This window comes from Odocoileus virginianus, chromosome 2 (genome assembly GCF_023699985.2).
Source record: "Odocoileus virginianus isolate 20LAN1187 ecotype Illinois chromosome 2, Ovbor_1.2, whole genome shotgun sequence".
Lineage (NCBI taxonomy): Eukaryota > Metazoa > Chordata > Mammalia > Artiodactyla > Cervidae > Odocoileus > Odocoileus virginianus.
In genome coordinates, this window is record NC_069675.1 from 25,487,214 (window position 1) to 25,512,523 (window position 25,310).

The 25,310-nt window shown below is 39.5% G+C and overlaps 2 protein-coding genes across 7 annotated transcripts in view; one reads left to right on the plus strand and one right to left on the minus strand.

Moving 5' to 3' along the window:
- Window positions 1–19,585, plus strand: part of SLC3A1 (solute carrier family 3 member 1) — a 52,437-nt gene extending 32,852 nt beyond the window's left edge. The window contains exons 6-11 of one of the 2 annotated variants that reach the window (XM_020914666.2): window positions 5,834–5,953; window positions 7,902–8,026; window positions 9,668–9,863; window positions 12,604–12,771; window positions 13,768–13,884; window positions 19,050–19,585. In XM_020914666.2, coding sequence (XP_020770325.2) covers window positions 5,834–5,953; window positions 7,902–8,026; window positions 9,668–9,863; window positions 12,604–12,771; window positions 13,768–13,884; window positions 19,050–19,490 — 1,167 coding nt within the window. In that variant the 3' untranslated portion in view covers window positions 19,491–19,585. Of the gene's footprint in view, window positions 1–5,833; window positions 5,954–7,901; window positions 8,027–9,667; window positions 9,864–12,603; window positions 12,772–13,767; window positions 14,032–19,049 lie in introns of those variants that run through there. The other variant, XM_070477578.1, reaches the window with a different exon arrangement.
- The window catches only part of PREPL (prolyl endopeptidase like), a 37,155-nt gene continuing 29,454 nt past the window's right edge, over window positions 17,610–25,310 (minus strand). For all 5 annotated transcript variants that reach the window (XM_070477568.1, XM_070477559.1, XM_070477556.1 and 2 more), the window contains 4 exons: window positions 22,545–22,694; window positions 22,001–22,124; window positions 20,808–20,881; window positions 17,610–20,459 (listed from right to left, as the gene is read on the minus strand). In XM_070477568.1, the coding sequence (XP_070333669.1) occupies window positions 20,370–20,459; window positions 20,808–20,881; window positions 22,001–22,124; window positions 22,545–22,694 (438 nt within the window). In that variant the 3' untranslated portion in view covers window positions 17,610–20,369. The remainder of the gene's footprint in view (window positions 20,460–20,807; window positions 20,882–22,000; window positions 22,125–22,544; window positions 22,695–25,310) is intronic.

The following is a 25,310-nucleotide window of genomic DNA, read 5'->3' on the forward strand; positions in this document are numbered from 1 at the left end:
ATTCTGAAGATGGACCCATGTTGTGGCCATCATGAGCTATGATAATATATTCTGGAGGGGGCTGGTAAACAAATGGGAAACAGAGGGTATACCTAGATATAGATATATAGATATAAGCAATGATACCTAGAGAGTGAGAAAGAATGACCCATGTGGTAGCCATCCTGGGCTATAATAATATATTCTGGAGGGGGGTGGTAAACAGATGGGAAATTACAGTAAAGTGTGCTGAGTGTTCATGGCAGTAGGAAGTAGGAGAATGCAGGGCGGGGACCTAACCTGGACACAGAGTGGGAGAGACTGGGGTAAGGTTTACAGAGGAAGCAATGATAGCTAGAGGGTGAGAAAAACAGCCAAGCAAAGAGACACAGGTGGGAGTATCCCCAGCAGAGAGAACACAGTCACAGCACAGTGGAGGTGCTGGGAGTCGTCCACTGTGGGTACATGCTGTCCCGAGAGGGGGGGTGTGATCGGACGAGGTGAGAGATGTGGTAGGAACCACATCATGAGCTCACTGGAGGCCGTGGTAGGATTTGGGTTTAAGAGGTCTTGGGCATGGGAATAATTTTTAATTTGCACTGGGAAAAATCAGTCTGGTTTGTGATAAGGCATTTGAGTAAGGCAGGTTTGAAGGCAGAAAAACTGGGGAGGTGGGTGATGCAGTAACTAGGAAAGAATGCGGGGAGGTTGGACCAGTGAGGGTGGCAGTCAGGGTAGGGGTTGCAGAGGCATCATCAGTCCTTAGAGAGGAGTCTGGTGTGACTTCCAGGTTTCAGATTTGAATTCTGGCTGGGTGGCAGGTCTGTTTCCTGGGATGGGAGATATGGGAAGAGTGGGTGTGTAGTTGGCGGGGGGGGCTCTCAGTTGGGTAGAGTTTGAGCTCTCTGTGAGACATCCAGGTGTTCAGTGGATAGCTGGCTAGAATGCCATGGAGCTCAGAGGAAGGTCTGGTCCAGAGATAAAACTTTGGGACTTGTTGCCATGTGGACAATGCCCATAGAGGTCAGGCAGGTAATATCAGTGAGTGAACTGGGCTGGCTGAGGTAAACCAAAGGGCCGTTTGTCATTTATCTTGAGGGGGTTGTTGTCATGTGGGAATGATGGCCAGGTGTAGCAGGTCCTCCAACTGAAAAAATTAAAGAAAGGCCACATAACAAATGGAGTACCATCTGAGCCACCAGGGAAGCCCATAAGGGCACCACACGGTTCCAATTATGATGGACCACTTGTTTGTTGTATGACCTTGATCAAGATGCATCATCTCTCTGTGTCTCAATTCCCCTGATGGTAAATAGGAGCAATAATGGTATATGCCTTGTGGGGTTGTTTGGGGATTAAGCGGTTTAACCTTTATAAAGCACTTAGGATAGTGTGGTGCTTATTATATAAGTAAGGGGTCCCCAGCCTCCAGGATCTAATGCCTGATGATCTGAGGTGGAGCTGGTCTAATAATAATAGAAATAAAATGCACAATAAGTATAATGTGCTTGAATCTTCCCAAAACCATCCCCCCACCCCCAACCCCTGTAGAGAAATTGTCTTCCATGAAACTGGTCCCTGGTGCCAAAAATGACTGGTATAAGTACTTGTTAAATAATCAATAAGTGATAGATAAATGAGTCAATACTGTTGTGAAATGAAATGAACAGAGGGTATAAGATGGAGCCCCAAGGAGTATGAATATTTAAGACTGTTGAGCAGACAGAGAAGTCACAAACCAGGAGTGTGGTATCCTGGATCTAAGTCCTGTGAGTATTTCTAGATGACAGGGTTAGTCTATGTTGTCAAACATGGCAGAGAGGTCAGGTATAAGCTTCCTGGGTAGCTCAGCTGGTAAAGAATTAACCTGCGATGCAGGAGACCTGGGTTTGATTTCTGGGTTGGAAAGTTCCCTGGAGAAGGGACGGGCTCCCCACCCCAGTATTCTTGGGCTTCCCTGGTGGATCAGATGGTAAAGAATCCACCTGCAATGCGGGAGACCTGGGTTCGATCCCTGGGTTGGGAAGACCCCCTGGAGGAGGGCACAGCAACCCACTCCAGTGTTCTTGCCTGGAGAATCCCATGGACAGAGGAGCCTGGCGGGCTACAGTCCATGGGGTCACAGAGAGTCAGACACGAATGAGCGACTAAGCATAGCACAAAGACCAAAGCATCAGTTGACTCTGGCAGCAGTACCTCATTTAATCCTCACAGAATTCCTGTAAGGCAGGTATTATTTTTACTGATGAGGAAACCAAGGTTTTAGATGTCATGCATATAACCTAAGTCATGCAGCTGGACAGTGGGGGAGATGGGATGGTCTCTTATGGGTCAGATTCTGGAGCCTGTGACCTATGTCCTGCTTCTGGAAGAGTCAGCAGAGAATTTTACCCAGATTTCTGAAGACCAGTAGGGCTGGTTTGCCTTCCTTGCTTATAAGCAGAGGATATGGTTTTCTCTCTGTCCTTCTGAAATAGCCTATGCTTTCTCATTCTTTCTTGAGACAGATGACCTGGGGTATATGTCATTATCAAGAGGATGTCTTATATATCATCACATGTAACAGCAGAGCCTTTCTTTGTCCCAAACCTTTTATTTTAGGTAAATGGATCCAGTAATGTCAGTCACCTCAAAAGGAAAGATTTGCCTCAAGGCTTTTTTTTTTTGCCTCAAGGCTTTAAACTAATTCCTTTTTCACTCAGAGGAGCAAGTTGTTCAAGGAGAAAAGAATGTAGACATGCCTGGCGGAAAAATCAGGGCTGCGTGATGTCATGGGAGTTAGTTAGAAATTGGGGACACAATGTACTGTCCCTAGAGTCCCACGGTCCCTACATGGGTCACCCATACCTGGGGAACTAGGCTCCGTGCCCATTTCTGCATCCGGCACACTAGGCCGGCATAAAGAGATGGTTAACCATTAAAATCTGGAATTCCCTTTTTTTATCTGGTTGACAATAAATAGCACAATGAAAATATTTTTCAAGAGCCATTTAGCAAATTTTAGATTATCTGGGTGAAGACCTCAGCATATAAAATGCCTCTTAAAATGAATACATGTATATGTATGGCTTAATCTGTTTGCTGTCCATCAGAAATGATCCTAGCATTGTTAATTGGCCATACTCCAGTATAAAATAAAAAGTTTAATAAAAATTAAAAAAAGACTCTCAAAAACAAGCATCTGACTTTTTTAGTTTTGTCTCATCAAACAATGATAACATCTCTTACCAGACTACAGTGAAAATCCCTGCCAGGGCCATATGCCTACGCTGAGGTCAGGATTTCTTTCTTTAATGTCGGGTCAGTAGTTAGCAATGCTTGAGATCCCCAAAGTGAATGAGGACCCCATGAAAAAAATGAATAACTTTATTCTAGGAAATCAGTGCTCAAAAGCTTGATGTTTACAACTGCCTGGTGTTTAATGTTTTTCTACATTCTTGTCAGAGTCCGCTTGAGTGGATTAATTATTTGTGCCCCACCCTGGATTCCCTTCCAGGGTGGACCCCGGTTGCATGGGATCTGAAGGTTATAAAAATCTGGGGCTTTTTTAAAAATTTAAACTTTTTATTTCATATTGGAGTATGAAGAAGTGAAGTGAAGTCGCTCAGTCGTGTCCGACTCTTTGCGACCCCATGGACTGTTGCCTCCCAGGATCCTCAGTCCATGGGATTTTCCAGGCAAGAGTAATGGAGTGGGTTGCCATTTCCTTCTCCAATATTGGAGTGTAGCTGATTAACAATATCTTAGTTTCAGGTGAACAATGAAGGAGTTCAGCCATACATATACATGTATCCATCCTCCAAACTTGGGGGCTTTTCTTAAAATAAAAAGAGTATAAAATTAGGTACAGAAAAAAAAAATAGAATGGTTATTTAGAATGAAAAATGAATGTGAGTAGAAAGGGGCCCATGCAGTGAAGGGTCCTGAAACTTAAGCTTGGTTAGCTTCATGCTAAGTGGGTCTTTAGAGCCACTATGGATCCTGTTCTATGAATGAGGTGCCTTCCTATCTGGGGCTTCTCTAACTGAATCTTGAACTTAACTGCCTTCACTTCCTGCCATCCTGCTGTGCTGACCTCCCTGGCAAGTCCTGCTGTTTCACCCTCTTGTGTTACCATGCTCCTCTCCTTGAAAGCTTTATCATGTCTTTGACTTAAGTATTTTTGCATTAATATTTGTCTAGCTGAGGATTCTTAAAAAAAAAACCCATGAGACCTAGGATTGTGTCTGGGTTGTGTTGTATTTTACACGTGGTTCTAGTTCCAAGGCCTATTAGCTAAGTGCCTGGTCCCTAACTGGAACCCAAATACTTATTGAATGAATGAATTTGTGAAGAAGGATGCTAGTAAGAATAGATTTGTGGGTCTTGTACCCCAAAGAGGAATTCCACTGGGTAGGGCCAGCTTAAGGGCATTTGGGTCAGCTGTGTTCAAAATGAGGCTTGTCAGCAGCAGAGTCTGCTCTTAGATTTGAAAAATTTGTTTAAGCTTTGCCATTCAAAATTTCACCTTAAATGGACTGACATCAGCCTTGCATTCAGCCTGGAGAAACTTTTGGGAGCCATGACCTGCAGTCTCAAGAGGCCCCATATGCCCATGTAGATACAAGTCAGACACTTTGAATCAAGGAAGTGATTTTGGGGACAGTCCTTATTTGAGGTCTGTAGCTCTGTTCCCCTCACTAGGTGAAAATTGGCTTCTTCACTCCAGTACCTTAAGGTACAGGCAGTTCTGCTCTAATGTGATGGAGTGGGTTGCCATCTCCTTCTCCAAATACGATGTACACATGCCTGTAGAAACTTCCCCTTGGCAAGGATTGAGCTGAAAGGAGAGCAGGGAGAGCTATTGTCCGTTTGCAGAAGGGTGTCTTTCGGTGGGTGCAGAAGTAGGCCCAGCTGGGAGGGGTTGGCAGGGAGAGGGAAACTGCGACCAGGCCCTCTGCTTTTCAAGGTCACCTGGTCTTCTTAACTGTCCCCATACAGGTCAAGTCATCCTCTGCCTCCATGCTTGACTCATGCTGTCCCAAAGACGTCCAGAATGTTCTTCTAGGCTTACTCTCTGATGGTATCTCAAGCCAAGCTCTAGCTTTTCCTTGCCTGAAGGGAGGAAACACATGGCCATTGCCCACTCAGGTTAACTTTGATCTTCTTGGTGCTCCAACAGTCATGCAGACTGAGGAAGCGCCTCTCATGATGCTGAACCGTGTCCTGCCTCGCGTTAGGTAACCCGCTCACATGTCCCCAGCTACTGTGTGGGTGCCTCGGAGCCAGGGAACTGGCTGTACTTCTTTGATGTCCCAGCAGTATCACACCATCTTTGACTCATTTGGGGTTGATACCTCATTCTTTCATCCTCAACTGGTTCACTAAATAATAACGGCTAGGTCAGTGGCAAGGGAAGCAGACACGAAAGCTGCAGACTTTCCCTCCAAAATGTCCCAGTCTGGTGGAAGAGCCTTCATGACTAGCTGCTTAATTGGTTATTTTCTGTCAGTTTGGAGTGACTTCTAAGGAACTGAGCATGGGGGAGATAAGCTATGTATCTGGTGTCTCCTGAGTCCTATCTTTCATTGTGGTTTCATGTTTTCATTTTGAGTGGAGTCTAAACTTTGGGAACATGCACATAGCATCAGTTACATATGTAACATTCTGAATTCAAATGTGAGGGAAGAATAGGAGCCCATAAATACAGTTATTCAAAGTTCATGAGGCTCAGACACTGTGCTAAATAGATACTTTTATATGTGGAGGTGGCTGTTTTATGATGGAAAGTCACTAACAGACAAGACTTTTATTAAACCTCATGACAACAATGTGTTATTGATATAACCAAGCATTTTTGCTTCTTCCTGTTTAGGAAATTATACAGTTTTGGCTCTCAAAGGGTGTTGATGGCTTTAGTTTCGATGCTCTTCAATTTCTTCTAGAAGCAAAGCATCTGAGAGATGAGGCCCAAGTGAATAAGACCCAAATCCCGGTAAAGTTTTAAACATATTAATATATGTACACATGGTTTTAATATATATTGTAAAATAAGTATATATTTATAAATATATGTGTACTTATTTATATTTTTTTCTTTTCTGAAAATATTATTGGAGTATTTTTTTTTTTTTAGCTTGAGACACCACTTACCAGAGGTGAGTTCTGTTCCGCCTATAGGGAGCACTTTGAATCATTTTCTTTAGGAAACACAGGCGTTTCAAATGCATGCGACTAGATATTTCCTTCTACTGGTTCCCTCCAAAGTGATCTTTGAAGATCACTTTCTGAAGGCATGGACAGTGTGGACTCCACCGAGGGCCATAACTTCATGATTTTTGTCACTCACTCAAGCTCAAGGGAGGTGGCTTAAATTCCCCAGGTGCTTTTGCAGTCATTAAAGGACACGTAGGCAGAAGGGAAAGGAAATAACACTTGCTGAGCGTCACTTGTATGCTATGTGCTCCTTCCATTTAACTCTCTCAGCATCCTGTGAGGTTCCATGATCCCCATTTAGCACATCTTAGAGAAATTAATTTATCAGCGTGACACAGGTGATACATGGAATTACCAACCAAGCCTATCTGCAACAGAATTTGGGCTTTTTGTGCTTTCACACCAGTGGTTCTCAACCTTCTCCCCTCCCATGTCACACATGAGACAGAGGAATAATCACATGCCACTCCCGTTCCTGTAGTTGACCACCATTCTACAGTCAGTCTGTTTTCAGTGGCCAAGTAGATAGCAGTCCTAAAATGCATTTCAAAATAACAGATTAGTATATTTATACAAGAATATGTCAAAATGAATTAATAGTGACACATAGCAATATGGGTCAATCTTAGTGATATAAAGTGTAGCAAAAAAATCTAAATTATGTATAACATGATGCCCTTTTTAGAAAGTAAAATTAAATTCATATGATTATCAACTTGATAATCTTATCTGAGTAATAAAGGGAAGCTGGCCATTCATGGGCTAATTATGAGACCATGTCATGAACCAAGGTTATGATTAAGCCATTTTTTTTCACACGTGATTTCCAGTAGAAAGGAAAAATGAAGGGGAAGAAAAAGGTTGTATGTTAGCCAGCTGTCCCAAAGAGACGCATTTATACTTGGAGAAGAAATTCCAGAATAACCTTGCTAATTATAATATGTCAGAAGATAGGCATATGCTTCTACTGAAGACAAATGACCAGAACAATGGATTTTGTGTACTACCCAAGAAAAACTTAAAGGACATGTAACTTCCAAAGATACTGGAGATTTCAAAAAACTTCACTTGATCTAGCAAGAGAAAATCACTTATTAAAAAGGGGTCCACTGAATAGATGGCAACTCATGAACTGTCTAGCCAGTCCATGTCCTAACCCAGGATTTATAAACTGAGCTTGTATGAGACATAATCTTTTACTTTGATTCTAGAAGATTATTGTAACCCTTGAAAAGCACAAAATCAGTATCAGGAAAAATTATTGAAACCCCAAGAAAGTATAACTGTAATAATAAAGGACAAAAGTGGTAAAAAAAAACAAATTTAAATGCATGGTATTAATAATTTTGTGAGCAGATAAAGTACAAATGTAATAATGTACTCTAATCATTAAGATAATTTCTTTTGTTTGCCTTTAAAAATGTGGAGCATTTGGGACAATAAAATGTTTAGGAGGATTTTGTTAAATACATTTGTAATCAATGTTTAGCTGTTTGATAAAATTTAACTTGTTTACTAGATTTACAGTTAATAAGTTAAGCACAAAATGAAACACTAATAATATTGAGTGTTCTCCGTGAACAAAATCCCTTGAGCAGTGGAAGCCTTAGGACCATCTTTAAGCATGTGTGTTTTGGTCTGAGTCCTTTGAAGAGACAGTCCACATGAGGCCACGATGGGCATTTGACATGTGACATTATGCTAACCATGCTGTCCTGTTTTCAAAGGACACAGTCACTCACTACTCGCAGCTGCACCATGACTTCACCATCACACAGGTGGGAATGCACGACATTATCCGCAGCTTCCGGCAGACCATGAATCAGTACAGCAGGGAGCCAGGGAGATACAGGTAACCACAGGCGCAGCGTGTGATCTGCACTTTATCCCTCACAATCACGCATTCTCAAGAGGTTCCAGTTATAATTTAACAAACCATGTAATTACAGTGCATCATAACTCAGTTATGCTAGGGCCTGGTATAGTCTCTCATGTTGCTTAACTTTGCTGATTTAGTTTCCTCTTTTGTAAAACGATGCTAGTCACAATATGTATTCACAGAAATTTTGTGAAAATTAATTAAAAGATAATGTATTATCTAAAGGTTAGTCTTTATTATTTACTATTTGCCCTGTTAGCATGCAAATGTTCCAGCTAAGCTGTTAATAGATTACAGTGGTTAGGAACACAACTTTGGAATCAGGTGGGCCTGAGGTGGAGTCCTCAGGCATAATAGCTATGCCACCTTGAGCCAGCGTAAGGTTAGTTAAGTCTGTTTTCTCATCAACTAAAAAGTGGTAACTGACACCCATTTAAGGTTGTTGTGAGATTACATGAGATGTCTGTGAAACACTTAAAATGGTACCTGGCACATAATAAACACTCAGTAAACTTAACTCTTGTAGTGTTTATATTGATTACCCAGTAGAATCAATGGAAAAGGAGTTCAAGAAATTTCTCCTTGAAGCAGGTCCTCTGATAACTGTCCCCATTTTACAGATGAGGAGACTGACTCTGGGGATACAGGTAATGGTCACACAGGCAGTGATGACAGAGGTGAGACTGGAACTGAAACACCCCAGCTCCAGATATTGTGTACTTATCCATTTGATGTAATGTCTCAACCAGCTAAAGCCAGCATTGATGTGGGTCATTTCAGGCAAATATATGTTCCCTGAAGAGTGTTTGCTTTTCAACAACGGATAGTGCACCCCAATAATAAAGTGAGACTTTCAGTTCAGTTCAGCTTAGTCGCTCAGTCATGTCCGACTCTTTGCGACCCCATGAATTGCAGCACGCCAGACCTCCCTGTCCGTCACCAGCTCCCGGAGTTTACTCAAATTCATGTCCATTGAGTCAGTGATGCCATCCAGCCATCTCATCCTCTGTCGTCCCCTTCTCCTCCTGCCCCCAATCCCTCCCAGAATCAGGGTCTTTTCCAATGAGTCAACTCTTCGCACGAGGTGGCCAAAGTACTGGAGTCTCAGCTTCAGCGTCAGTCCTTCCAGTGAACACCCAGGACTGATCTCCTTTAGGATGGACTGGTTAGATCTCCTTGCAGTCCAAGGGTTAGGGGGATTCAAATACAAGGGGAAGTTTTTTGGGTGAGCCCCCTTACCTTATATGTAGACATACACTGTATGTTCTAAGTGGAGTGATGAGAATTGCTAAAGAAAAGTCTTCCTGGAAGTTACTGAGTTTCATTTAGATTTAGAAAGAAAAGAACAGTATTGATTGAGATCCAAATGTGTTTCTTTTAGACATGACTTAGTATTAGGCTAGTCTTTTGGTTTAATATGTTGAGAAATTGCCAGTCGACTCAGCGTGCCATTTCTTGTTCGTCTGGCTTGATTCTGCTTCCTTAGTAAGCCCTAGCTGACATGGTTAAATAGTGTGCATTCATTCCCATCCTGTCCTTGAGGCATAGCAGCTGCAAAGCGCTTTACCAGTCTCCTCACAGACCCTGACGACACGGTACTTCTCACTATTACAGGTTCATGGGGACTGAAGCCCATGGAGAGAGCATCACCAAGACCATGGTGTACTATGGGTTGCCTTTTATCCAAGAAGCAGATTTTCCCTTCAACAATTACCTCAGTAAACTAGACAAGCCTTCTGGCAACAGTGTGTTTGAGGTTATCACATCCTGGATGGAAAACATGCCAGAAGGAAAATGGCCCAATTGGATGGTAAGTCCTTATGGGGAGCTGGCGTGCTCACTGCATAGTCACCTCTGAAACAAGGGGCACATGTCTGTAAGTGACCTTCCCCTTCCCCTCAGTTTGTGACGGTTTAGTGAGCTGGGCCCATCCCAGCTCCTAACCAGGTTCTTGTCATTCCTCTCTTTTCCTTCTGGTTCTCAGATCAGATAATCTCAATTGATCTGTCCCATTTGCTGATTCCTTGGCTAGTTCAAATCTGTCCAGCCCTTCCAGTAAACTTTTCATTTATTGTACTTTTCAACTAAAATTTCGATTTGGTTCATTTTCATGATTTCTCCTTATTGATAGTATCTGATAAAGAATTGTTCTCATACTTTTAAGGAATTCTGTAGATATGGTTTACATTTTTGAACACACATATGAGTGGAGTTACAGTTGTTATCCACTAAGGCCATACTTCCCTGGTTCTTTGCATGTCCTGTATTCTTTTATTGGTTGTTGAAAACTGAATGTTTCAGTGTAGAAATTTTGAAAATCACATTCTCCCTTTCCCCACTGTTTGTTTCTTCATTGACTTTCGTGGATTAATTCTGTAAAAATCTGTGTTATTTGTTGTGTGCGGCCACTGAAGTCTCTGCTTGGTCACTAATGATTGTTAAGATTCCTTAGAAGCCTTGAACCAGTAAGTCTCCCAGCATTTACTGAGGGGCTATTAGTGGAGTGGGGGAGGGAGGGATGCTTTCAACACTCCTGCAGGCAGCTTACAACTTTGCCTTGGTCTCTACCTTCCTCTTGCTAGAGCTTCAGGGTTGGCCAAAAGGGAGAGATTAGAGTTTCCCGGGGCGCCTGTGCATGTGTGCAGTCTTCTAGATTCCAGGAAAATGTCAGAGCCTTTCAAAGCCCATTATAGTCATCTCATTTCCAACTTTTAAGTTTTTCTGGTCAGTCTCTGTTCGGCCCAGGTTGGTAACCCCATCTCTGGCAAGTATCAATTGTTTTTGGCAGATGCCTTCCGGATAAGATGATTTGCATACTCAGCTCTGAGTCAGAGCAGATAAAGAAAAAAATCCATCCAAAAATGAGCTGCTGAAAAGGTTAAACAGTGACAGTTCTTTAAAGGTGGAGCTTTTAATGAACTTTTAACACTATTCTGGTCTTCCAGAGCTGCTGGGTTTTACAGTTAACTGTTGGTTTTCAAGGCTGTCTTGAATCTGAGGGGAGGTTAGGGCCAGTTAAAATGACGCAAATCTTACTGTTCTTACTGAGACCCAGCTGTTCTTGAATACTCCTTGGATTGCTAGTAAGCATTTCATTTCCAAGTTCTGAAAAAGTAGATTTTTTTTTTTTTTTTTTTTGCCAGCATTCTTCTTGCTTTCATGTTAGAGATTTTGGTGGTCCTTACTCCACCATTCCAGAAGTGCCCCTTTATACAAACTTTATAATGGAGTTTTAGCACTTGGTTTTTTCATATGCTGAAAGTCTCAGGTTATCACTGGCCTATGAGAGGCCCTGATCTTTGTACATTGCTGATCTTGATTTAAGTTCTGAAAAAGGAGAGTGCTCTAGGTCCAGAAGACTTGAGAAATCACAGAGTTTCTTGTCAGATGCTTTTGCGATAATGAAAAGAATGAACAGTGGCAAAGTTTAACCTGATTTTCTGGCCATAAAAATAGAAAAATACTTTACAATGGTCTATAGAAAGGTAATTGTAAAGAGACTTTTAGTAGATCTAAAGGAAAAAAAAGGCAAACTTCCTTTTTTTTGCTGAATTATAACAACTAAGTTCCTATTTTTAGACTCAAGTTCAAAGGCTGGTTTTGTGTTATAACCCTGACCTGAATAAATGATGCAGTTTCTCAGCTTGTGTCATTTGTGAAATGGAGATAATAGTACCCAGCAGGACTGCAGTGAATGGGGTAAATAAAATATAATGTAGGTGTGAATGTACTTGTAGACAGGAAAGTGCCACGCTTGGCTTATGCACAAGATTTGAGTTGTGGTTTGTGGAAAGGTTTGTTAAAACATGTAATTAGAACATTTAACAAAGAAATGGGCCTTCCCTGGTGGCTCAGTTGGGAGAGTCCCCCTGCAAGGCAGGAGACCCGGGTTCAGTCCCTGGGTCCAGAAGATCCCCTTGGAGAAGGAAATGGCAACCCACTTCAGTATTCTTGCCTGGGAAATCCCATGAACAGAGGATCCTGGTCGGCTATAGTCTATGGGGTCACAAGAGTCAGACGTGACTTAGTGACTAAACCACCAACAAAGAAATATGTTGAATAGAAAACCCTGTAAAAATTTTCTTATAGATTTTTAAAAAATAAAAGTTGATTTAACTTTAAATTTGTTTTGAAAAGTTAAAAAATCTCACACATATACAGGGACACATCAGGCTGCTTCTCACCCCTGTCCCTCCCCCCTCACCCATGTTCTTCGCCCTCACCTCCGTCCCACCCCTGTCCCTCCTCAGGGGGAAACATATTTCCTTTCCTGTCAGTATTCTCTTATCCAAATGTGTGAAAATATTAATAGGTACTCTCATAAATTATGTCTTATTTGCAATACCATCGTGAAGTAAAGGGTTACCACCATCTTGTTGATCACAATTTTATAGTCAAGGAGCAGGGTTAGGGCTCAAATTCATGTTTGGTGATACAAGGTACCCATGGTTAATCATGTTTTTCTGCCTGGTGAACTTTTTGTGAAACGTAAATCTTCCAGATAACTCTATATAGAGAGAGCACTTAAAAAAAAATTATCTGCCTTTCAGACTGGTGGACCAGACAATGTCCGGCTGACTTCTCGTCTGGGAGAGAAATATGTCAACATCATGAACATGCTTGTTTTCACACTGCCTGGAACTCCCATAACTTACTATGGGGAAGAAATAGGAATGAGAAACATTTTAACTGCAAATCTCAACGAAACCTATGATGTTGTAAGTTAATATAACTTAACCAGGCACCACACCTCATTTTTTTTGCCTGATCAAAGAATTTACTATTTCTATTCTGCTACCAAAATCGTGATTACTTAGCTTTTGTTTCTTACTGTTAGGCAGTGGGAATTTTTCAGCTTTCTTGTTTGGAGAGCTTGTAAAAATGCTGCTCCCTGAGCCACACGATTTGAGTTTTTCACATAGAGCCCAGCATCTGCATTTCAAAGATATTTTCTAGCCAGTTCTCTGGCGAACTAAGATTTAAGAAGCCCTGTTTTGAGTTTGGAATATTATTCATTGCCCTCTACCTGAAATATAGAGTTAAGAACACCAATTGTAGTGCTTGTCTGTATTGATAGATATGGCTTGGCCGTAGCGCAAAGATTCTTCCTTTTATGTTAACAAATGTTATGTACAACCTTAGGCCTGAGTAGTTTAAATTTTATTTTCGTTTGAGGCTATGGATTTCACAATTATGTTGCTGAGCAGATAAATGATCTTGAACCTGTAATTTGTATGGTTAACTTTCCAATTTCCCTAGTATTTGGTCAAAATGAAACCTTTTCTATTTAAGCCCCTAAATTTTTGTATGTACTCATGAAGTAACCAGGCTAAAAAGGATATAATCTAGGTTTACATGTACATGGCTGTATGCTGGAAGTCACCGTGCTGTATCACAGTAGAATGAATCTGTAAGTGGCACGTTTTGAAATCCCACATTATTCATTTTTAGGGAAAACCAGCAAAGGTTCTAAGCATGTACTGATGTTCAGTTAGTAGTTTATTCACACTCAAGATGTCATTAACTGTTTTCCAATTAAAGTGTAAAGCTGGTTTTAAGTACTGAATGTTTAAAGCCTTTTCCTTATGAATGCTAATGAATGAGTACTAGCTGAGAAGTTAGGGAGTTAAATACTTATTACTAATAAATCATGGCCAAATTACATTTCTTTTAATAACCAGATAACTGTTTTTTTCTTTATGGTCTTGACATAGGATACTCTTTTCTCAAAGTCACCAATGCAGTGGGACAATAGCTCAAATGCTGGTTTTTCTGAAGGTAGTCATACCTGGTTACCCACCAGCTCAGACTACCATACTGTGAATGTTGATGTAAGTATCCGTGAAAATTTTATGCTAACTCCAGAAACAGGAAATGAGTTTCTGTTGCTGACAACACACACTCACCTTGAGTTGTCTAAAACCTTAACTGGTGTTGTTTAAATCAATCATATAGGCTTCTTTTGTAGTTTTCATTTTTAAGGAGTTTGCAAGTCATGTTTTTGTGAAAATACGAAGTGGTGCACAGCATTATCATATGGTATACAACTCATCATTGGAATGATTCTGAGGTATGAAATATTAAGCACATTTTATGGAGGTCTTTCAGCAAGCCAGCTATCCTTTTTCCTTTCCTATCTTTCCAAAGGAAGGAAGGAAAGGAAATCAATCAATCTAAAGTAAGATTCTTAAGAGCAAGGCTGTTTACCTATAGAAACTAAAGACATGAATTATCCCTAGAAGTAGCTGCTCTGGAAAAGCTTACCCTCCAGCTTTTGCCTTTACTGTTTTCTGTTCTCATGGTGATTGAGTCTGCCAAGTTCAGCAAACAAATTTCTTAAACAGGAATGCATTAATTCCAGCAAAGAGCCAAACACATTTCCTCAGATCAGAAAAATGTGAAATAGTTTCAGGTGTTTTCATGAGAAAACACACTCTAAACTACTTAAGTGGAAGAGAAATTATTGGCATCACGTGAGGATACAAGTTTTATAGCATCTACTAAGTATTTTGAAAACTCTCCAGATTATTCTGACATAGAACTTCAAGTAAACCCTCCTGTTCCCACAACTTACGGCTCCAAGCACTGCAGGGATAGATTTGTAGGTAGGTCTGTGAGATACAAAATCTGTATTTTAACATTTGTGTTTTGGATTAAGTGTACTTACTGATTTTCACTATGTCCAAATGTCCAGAATATTCCCATAGGCCAATTTGAATCTGATATGTAAGAAATCTTATGTAAAAATGTACACCAGCACAGATGGGAAAATGTAAATGCAAATTACAGTAATGGTCAGATTAGTCAAGTCTTTAAAATGATCATGAGTCATGCTTGGGGGGATGCTATAATCATAATCAAGGTGACCAAAAGTCTCAGGGAATGCCATTTTAATAAAAGACCTCCATAAGAGCCCTAGAATAAGGTGAGAATTTAATTTATATTAGGTAGAAAGTAAAATTAAGATTACAGAGAAACAAGAGCACCGAAACCAGTCTAAAATATGACGCAGGAGAAAACAGCACAGACGGGTCAGGTGAGAGCACTGCAGGAAGGCTGCTGCGCCGCCGTAAATGGCTGCCCAAAAATCTGCCGGAGGAGAAAAACCCAGGGCCTGACTGGTGAGCAGACGTTCGTGGAATGAGTAGAGCAAAGCCTGAAATAGTGTTAAACTTCTACAAGCACACAAGAAAGAAAAGCAGCAGAATAAAAACCAGTTCTAGTGATGTCCGTGGGAGGATTCACTGAGGAATGATCTCAGAAATAAGAGCTTTTACTCCTCAATTCACAGAGGACTTAAAAGGAGGGGAGGACCCTAGGTTTGGTTACTATTAAGCAGGAAAAGAACCCCCAAACCCCCAAAGACAAACCAGACCCACCTCCAACGTGGTTTTTTGCAGTTACTAGAGACAGGCAACTGAAAACAGGCAAACATGGAGTATCAAATACAAAAATAAATGAATTACTAAAAATCACACTACATTTGAGAACAATTAAGACCATGAGAGTGACTAAGAAAACCCTGAAGAAAGCAAAGAAAATAATGACATAAAACTTCATTACTAAAAAATTGCCCCTTCCCTGGTAGGTTATTTTATTTAGTCCCTTAACTCTCTTAAATAAATGATTTGATATCTTAGAAATGTAAAAATATTGTCAAAATAAATAATAAAATAGAGATTCTAATTACTGTGCTGGAAAACTGATGCAAGATTTTATCCCAGGGTGTACTATAAAAAGGCAAAGAAGTTTTTTTAAACACAACATGATTGTATTTTAATACACAACCCAAATATAAAACACCATAAATGAAATGATGGCAATAAAATACGGTATTTATTTGTAAATGATTAACATCCTCAGTCATAAAAGAGTTGTTAGAACCAGTTACAAAGATACTGATATTCCAAGGGAAATGGGGCGGGGGGGAGGCAAAGAAGTTAACAGTATAGAGAGAAAATTTTTGATATGTGGAGAATAAATCTAGGAATTCCAACATATAACAAAAAGTGAGTTCTAGAAGAGAACAGAGATAAAGAGAAAACCATAAAAATACACAGAAAGAAACGTGAAAACAGATTGCCTGAGAAAAGGACTAAAAATTGAACTGGCATCAGCTTTCTCAACTGGATACTAAAACACATTAGAACGTTACCTTCACAGTTGTAATGGAAACTTGATTCTACACCAAGAATCCTATATCCATTTAAACTGGCATTCAGAGCAAAAATGGAAAAACAGGATAGAAATTTTACCATGTATAGCCAGTTTCTGAAAGAGAAATTGGGGACTCCCAACAAAACCAAAAGGAATCTAAAAGGAAGATATGATGTATAAAATATAGTGAGGAAAGGAATCAGCAAAATTTAAGGATGAATAATTTTTTATATATAATGTAAAATAAGGTATTCTGGAGTAAAAATGCTAGTGATTTATTTCTATATGGGAAGGAGTGGCAGGGAAGGGGTGTGTGTGACAGCAAGTGAGTGAGCACATACGTGTGGGGCTAATGCACTTTAGGAGGACGGAGACAGAGTAACTCACTCTAGAGTTGAGCTGTCCAGTAACCACCAATCACTGTGATAACTAAAATTAAACAGAATTAAAAGTTCAGCTCCTGTGTCACACAAGCAACATTTCAGGTGCTCAGTACAGCACAGATACGGAGCTTTCAGCGCTGCAGGAAGTTATACGGAACCGCATTGCTGTGTTAAGAAAAATGTTTTTAAATGGTCATTACAGTTTTAACGGTAACTATTAGAAGAACAGACATAAATGATAATTTTCAAAGGATATTAGAAGGAAAAAAAGTACATAAAGAAAGCCAAGTGCTCCAATATAAAGTTAAAAGAAAGAAGATAAAACAACAGTGCAATTAAAATAAAAAGATGAAATAAGGCTATAGGACTATGTCTAAACATATGGTAATCACAGATATAAATGGCTTAAATTCACCTATTAAAAGATAAAAACTCTTGGATTAGAAAACAAAGACAAAATCTGACATAAGAGACATAGCTAAAACAAAAGGACCCAGAAAGATCGCCAGCTGACTATTGCTTTCACAACAAAAAAATGCATATACCTTTTAATTTAGTAATTTCATTCCTAGATATCTCTTCCAGAAGACTCTGAAAATGATTTCTATATTTTATCAATAGAAAACCAGTTGAATCAATTACAGTTAATCTATATGAGACAAGTATGCAATTTTTAATGCATATTAAAATCATATTCAGTGTGGATTGATATGAGACGACCTCTGACCTACTAAATAATAATAATAAAAAAAAGGCTACAGAATGGTAACATGCCACTATTTGTGTAAAGAAGGAAAAAGTATGTTTACCTATGTTTGCATAGGTACAGAATGTAACATTTCCTATGATACATAAAATGGAAGAATATATACACAGTAAGAGTGTATCTCTGGGAAGAGTAAATGGAAAGCTAGGGGAAGAGGTGAAGAAAACCATTTTATTTGTATATTTTTCTGATAGTTGAATTTTATATTGTATGCATGCATTGTCTATTTAAAAAAATAAAGTTACAAAAAGCAGGTGGGGAAATATTTAATAGCAGACAAAATAGAATTCAATATGAAAAGCATTATGAGACAAAGGCAGTTTTCAAGAATTGATAAAAGAACATTCCACTATAAATCATGAATCTATGCATCTAACAATAGCTTCAAAATATAAAAAACAAGTACTCTGAGAATTTTAAAGAGAAACTAAGAAATCACAATTACAGAGAGAGGCTTGAACATACCTCTAGAAAGTGGTAAATCAAGTAGACAAGAGTAACACCACATACTGGGCACTTTTTATGTAAGTGGCACTGAACTATGCTTTTTCATGCATTATCTAAGGCTATACAAAATGTTAATAGTGAGTTGACAAGTCATATACATATATCATATACATGTACCATAAATACCTCTGTACCTGATAAACACAGAATAGACATTTTTTTCAGACATTTATTAAATACCACACATTAGACACCTGCCCCAAATAACCACCACTACTGCTGAAGTCAACATGACTGGCAAGACTATAATGAATGAATGTTATCACTGACTTGGTAACTGCTTACATGAAGACAAATCTGGCATTATGTATCAAGTATCCATACTCCTTGATACAGTAATTGTCTTTCTGATATTTGTGTCATAAATAAATAATGCAAATATGGGGGAAGCATACTAGAAACTCAAATGTCAAAATGAAAGGTAATGGTTAAGTATGGTGTAACCATTCAACTGGATGATTCTTCCATTAAAATGACATTTAATAACAGAAGATGTTTGAAATGTTAAAGGAAAAAAACAAAAATATAACATTAAATTATGTCTGTTTTATATAGCTATAAAATTTACCTCAATCTTCTTTCATGGACATATATTACTTTTATGGGTAAAAAAAAAAGAGGGTGCAATCTCTTTCACTTTAGACAGTATTTTGCTTTGCATCCCTTTTTGCAATTTTCTGTTCATAACTAGCATCTCCTGAAGTTACACCAACCTACACATTATTCTACAAAAAAGAACAGAGAGACCCCAATTCAACAGAAGTCCTTGGAGTCCATGGCCAGGATGGCTGCTTTTCTGCCAGTTAAATGTAGCATAAAGGGATTTATTTAGGCATGTTAAATATCCATTAAATTAGATGCGGACATTTAGTGGAGTCAAATTTGACATCCAAATCAGCTGTGGCCAAAATGGAGCAGAAAACTGCACTCTGCAGGACTCCCAGACAAGGTGAAACTCTGTATCCATAGTTGCTATTAGTAGCTAAATAAACTATTTCCTTCAGTCTCTCAGTCATGTCTGAGTCTTTGCTACCGCATGGACTATGCTTCCCTACTTAGTCATACTTAAAATTTAGTAGTTATTTTAAGGGACAAAATTGAAGCAAGTTTTTTTGGGAAATAATTCTTGATACTCTGAGAATCAAACATTTATGTTAATATTCTTTTTTTTTTTTTTTAATAGGTCCAAAAGACTCAGCCCAGATCAGCACTGAAGTTATATCAAGAATTAAGCCTGCTTCATGCCAATGAGCTGCTCCTCAGCAGGGGGTGGTTTTGCTACTTGAGGAATGACAACCACTCTATCATGTACACAAGAGAGCTGGATGGCATAAACAGAGTCTTCCTCATGGTTCTGAATTTTGGAGAATCATCACTGCTAAATCTAAAGGAAATGATTTCAAATATTCCCACAAGAGTGAGGATAAGGTTAAGTACCAATTCTGCCTACAGTGGCCGTGAAGTTGACACGCATGCTGTTACACTGGCCAGTGGAGAAGGACTCATCCTTGAATACAACACTAGGAATCTCCTTCATCGTCAAACAGCTTTCAAAGATAGATGTTTTATTTCCAACAAGGCATGCTATTCCAGGGTATTAAACATACTGTACAGCTTGTGTTAGGCACCTCTATGAAAGAGATAGAGGCACTGGCATTCTGTTCTAGTCTAAATATTTGCAGTAACTTCACATATAGCAGCATGCTGCTGGGTAAACTTTATGAGTGGTCATTAATTCTTTTGGGTTTTTTTTTGGCTGCACCATATGGCATGTAGGATCTTAGTTCCCTGGCCAGGGGTCAAACCTGTGCCCCCTGCATTGGGAACATGGAGTCTTAACCACTGGACTTCCAGGGAAGTCCCGAATGGGCATTAATTCTGAGATATTTCTGTAACTTGAGTGAAACTGCTTTAGGGAAGGTTCTTAAATTGTTTTTCAAGAATAATGAAATGTTTAAAAGAAAATGATCACTTGCAGGATCTTGTAACTTTTTGAAATAGCATCAATAAGAGATGATCAGAGCACCAAGGACTCCAGATGATTAGAAAGATCTAATGAATTTTAATGGGAAGTACGTTACCTTCTTCCAGAAAATGCAGGTACAGAAATTGGAGGATGACTTAATTGCCAGAGTGCCTAAAATTTTTCACTAGCAGAAACAGGACCTTGATGTGTAAACTGTTCAAAGAAAATCACAGTAAAACTAAGCTGTTCTGAAGGAGAAAGGGGAGACTTCTGCTGTCAGCAGTCCTTCCCCCACTGCCTTCTCTATGTGCTTCTACGCAGCATGGTTTGAAAGTCACTTTCCTGGGTTAAGGGCCATGTGCCTCAGTGGAGACACTGGTATAAGCAAGTGAGCTGTTTATGAAATCAAATTTGGATGGGGAATAAACTTTTTAAAAAATTATTTACTAACTTAAAAAACTCACTTTTGTGAACATAATTGGAAATATGACTATGAAAGACTTCAGTGTGTTTCCAGTTCCCAATGAACGCAGCATTTCAGAATTTTAGATATTTCTTAAGATTATCGAAAACACTGGTGCTGTCAAGTCCAAGTTCCTCATACAGGAATTTAATTTGGGCTGTAATCTAAAAGAAACACGTTAAAAAAAAAATTAGAAGGCCTTTGTGGTAAAACTCCAGTGTTCCAAGTCTCTCCTTGTCTATCCATCTTCACACAACTATGAAATCAGCAATTTATGGCAAGAGAATTTTTTTATTTGGCACAGAGGTGGAAGCTCCCAATGACAGATTCCATTACTTTCTCTGACAGAGCTCATTCATCAGGAACCTTTCCTCTTTACTGACTCAGCATTTGTCCTCTTCCAAGTCTAAGCCACAGACCCAGCAGCTGGTGAAGTAGCCTGCACAACCCTGTGTAACCACAATACATCACTACTTGGGGATCTACCACCTTAGAGGGGCTTGACAACATACCTTTTTGTGAGAATCCTCAATCACATGGTTGCCTCCAGGCTGAATATCTAAAATAATATTGGGGACTTGATAGCCTGAAAGAGTTAACATATGAAACAATTAGAAGGGTTTTGGCTAATTGAGACCCACCCCTTTCACCCCTCTCCTTTTCAAGCACTCTATTAAAATAATAGTGAAACTTTTGCTACCGCTAAGTCGCTTCAGTCGTGTCCGACTCTGCAACCCCATAGACGGCAGCACACCAGGCTCCTCTGTCCCTGGGATTCTCCAGGCAAGAATACTGGAGTGGGTTGCCATTTCCTCCTCCAATGCAGGCATGCTAAGTCACTTCAGTTGTGTCCGACTCTGTGCGACCCTGTCGACAGCAGGCCACTAGGCTCCTCTGTCCATGGGATTCTCTAGGCCAGAATACTGGAGTGGGTTGCCACTTCCTTCTCCATAACAGTGAAGAAGAAAGGCATAAACCATCACCACCACCACTACCAAGAAGAGGTGGGGGGTGGGATGGGGTGGGGAGCAGTAGAAAACAAATTTCTGAAACAGGAAATGTAGGAGGAGGCCCAGACAAAGGAAGGTGGATGGAAAGATCATAGGGCCACATGGAGAAGGTTGTGACCTAGGAAGAAGCTAATGGGTCCTATGGAATCTGAGAGCCCTGTGACTTAGAAACACCAGCTATAGCAATGGGTGCAAGTGAGATGTGGAATTGAATAGAAGGCAACTGTGTGAAAACTTATATGTGAGCTCTTTCCACCCTGAGCCCAGACGCTCCCATGTCTTGACAAGGAAGAAAAGGTAAGAGTTCTTTAATACAATTGAAAGATCTAGAGAAAATTAGAGCTGGTATTTTTGGGCATGGAAGCTCCAGAGTAAAAACTTAAAAGAACCCCAAGAATAATAGCTCAATTAATTTTGTTGAATGAATGGTATGATAATAGTATGATACTATACCTCCAAGTTATGTTTGATAAATTTAACTTTTTTCTTTGTGCCTTGCCTACCTTTTTAATGCTGTCCTTTGAAAAAGAGGCAAGGCAACTATAGTCATTACGTTTGCTTCTGCTGGGTAGTCAACACAGGGCAAACAGTGATTTGCCTATGATTCTGGGTGACTCACTTGGTCTGCAGCGTGAGATGTACCACGCTGAGCGGTACTGACGGTGACGGTCCCCCGCTCCCGGGTGGGTGCCTACCTTCCCCGGTGTCCTTAGCATGCTCTGCGACGGCTTCCTTGAGTTTCTCCGTATAGTTTACGATTCCTTTCAGAGGTACACGCTCGTCATTTTCATAAGCTGTGATGTGAATTGAAGGATAATGCTGAAAGGGAAGAGATGTACAAAGAATCCCTTTTGATCTCATTCCTTATGGATTATGAAAAACAATTACCTTATGGATTATGAAAAACAATTATCTCTATTTTTTCCCCTAAGTGATAAGACTTTTTTTTTCTCCTCATTTGATATTTTTGAGATTTACAGCATCCCGATACTAGACTATTTGTTACCTGGAATAACCTTTTCTTGACTAGTGAGACCCTGATCTTACCGAATCTAGTCTCCTGAGCTATTAAGTTGAAACAAGCAAGAAGTATGAGCAAGAAGGGGCTGAGAGGTGTCTGAGTACTCTAAGGAGACACAGCATTAAGACCTTACTAAATTCCTGCTTCACCTCGGGTAAACATCCTTCTAATGGTTTTCTCTGTCACTTCAGGATAGTATCACAACTGCCTTTCACTACCTGAGGTTTAATATTTTGATAGGGACAGTAACGTTTTATGTAGTTCTTGTGTTTTTCATCAGATGAAGGATTCCCCCATTCTTCTAATTCTTCTAATGTCAGAGGAAGTGTAGTGTCCATCATGGTGTTGAGAACATCCAAGAAAGGTGCCTTAAAAAAAAGTCAGATGTAAACTTCAATTAATAAATTGGTAAAATGAGTTTCAGATAACACTATATGAATATACATGCTGACATGAGAGAACAGAGCTCAAGCAGCCATGTACATTCCCAGGAGCCAGATTAATTACCCAGTCCTTAACCAGGGCCTGAGATTTGTAACTGGCTTTTAAGGTATTCAGACTCTTTGAATGACAAAAGGTTTATCTTCCAATTTGTTTTTAGTTTTCTTTTTCTCATGTAAGTGCTGCCATCTTACATCCACTAGGCTCTATTAAGAAAAGTGTTGGCAAGGACGTGGAGAAATGGGAACACTTGTGCATTGTTAGTGGGGATGTAAAATGGTGCAGACAGTATACTGGTTTCTCAAAAAATTAAACTCAGAATTGCCACATGATCCAGCAATTCTATTCCAAGGTGTGTATCCAAAGGAAACTAAACCAGGGTCTTGAGGAGTACACCCCTGTTCACAGCGGTACTGGAAATAACCCGACAGTCCACTGATAGATGGATGGATAAGCAAAATATAAATGCAGTGATGCAGTGAAATTCACCCTTAGAAAGAAAGACACTTGCTGCAACACAATGGGCCTTGGGGAAATTATCTAAGTAAAAATAAACCACTTGTAAAGAGACATGTATTGTATGATTCCATTTATACAGGAGGTACCTTAGCGTAGTCAAATTCAAAGAAAACTAGAATGGCGATTACCAGAGCCATGGGGAGGAGGGGTAGTGGGAGAGTTGCTACTTAACGGGTACAGTGTTTCAGGTTTGCAAGATTAGTTACAGAAACTGACTGTACAACAATGTGAATGTACTTAACACTACTGAACTGTACACACTTAGAAATGGTTATGATGATAAATTTTATGCTATATTACCACAATTAAAAATAAAACTCCCAGAATACATGAATAAACTCAGTTGGACACTTTACATTATAAAAAGGTAATAAATGCTAACTGAAGAAAATCTGAAAACTATCCAAGTTGAAAAATAAAATCACTCATTGGCTTATAGCAAGTGTTAAAAGAAATGGCAGCTGCTTTGTTCATGAAGCCATTATAATCTTCTGATAACCTGTTTTTCAGCTTTGTTTTCTATTAACATTAAGCAAGAACATTGGGCAAATGCAATTCTTTTTGTCTGCCTACTATCTTTGATTTAGCTTCTTTTTTGCATTTAGAGTATCCCTCACCTTTTGACACTGGCTGCCTCTTAGGTGCTAAATGCCAGATAGGTCCTGTCCCATCTTTGCCTCAGAGTGAAAGTAGCCACATAATTTAGTTTTACCCATCAGACATAATATGCCCCAAATTCTGAATGAACTGTTGGATATTTAGGTTAACTCCAGATCTTCACTGTTACAAGCAATGTGGGGTAAATATCCTTATACACACATTTCTGATGATTTCCTTTCTGACTTCTAAAGTCAAAGTAATTTCTCAAAGTCAAAAGTTAGTCACATTTCCTTTATAATTCTGCCATTATTATCTTTTTGCATGGAGTTTTTTCCCTTCTATACTTAATATTTCTATTAAAAACAGATTTACAGGGTAAGATTATTTAATACTTATTTACTTCATACAAGCCTATAGTATACCCCACACCCTCAAAATTAAAAGAAAAAAAAACCCTGGAAATCATTTTACTCTATCCTAATTATCTTCTAGAGTTATCTACTGCAGAAGGACAAAATTTGCCACCCCCAGATTATTTTAAGCTGAAAATAATCAAGGTCAAAAAAGTCTCAGAAAGAAACTTTGACCTCTTCTATAACTGCCTGAAGAATTTAGACAGAGGGCTTATTACAGGAATATCACCAGATAATAAATATGGATGACATGTGCTGGGGAAACGCTTAGAGACCAGCCCGTCCACTCTGTGTTCCCTGGTCTCTGCTAACAAACATTTGTTTACCAGACTTTCACTTTTCCATCTCCACGTGAATTGCCTTCTGTCTCCTGAAGAAACAAATCAGTACCTCTAACATCCTTTTTCACCTTTAGCTGAAGACAGTATTAAGGTGAGAGCTCTGGTCATTGTGGTGAGTCACTCAGTTTTCCTGGGCCTCTCATATGTATACATGTCACTAAACTTTTGTTTCATTTTCTTCTGTTAATCCTCCTTATGTCAATTTAATTCTTAGACCAGCCAGAAGAACCTAGAAGGGAACAGGAAAATGTCCTCTGCCCCTACACTAACCAGGAAGCAGGAGAATGGTGGAGGTGAATGAGCTGCTGTAATTTCATAATTTTGGACACCAGCAAGACTATATAGAGCCTTCCCAGAACAGGTCAAGGTGTTTCAACTGAAGTACAGAAAAACTACTCCTAGAGACCATTAATAAGAATGGAGTATCTGAAAATAGAGAGTCCCTAAATCCAGGACTGAAATGTTGATGCCAACAGAGCCCAAGGATTTCATACATCCCAGAGTCAGTGTGCTGGGCCTGACCTCCTAGATATTCCTGGATCTGGTGTGTCACATATGCTTGGCTGCTCTTCCACCATTCTAAATGCTCTTACAGATATAAAATGATCAATGACAATAGCCCAGTGGAAATCCTTAAAAATCAATAAAGAATACTGGCAGGAAGTTCTCC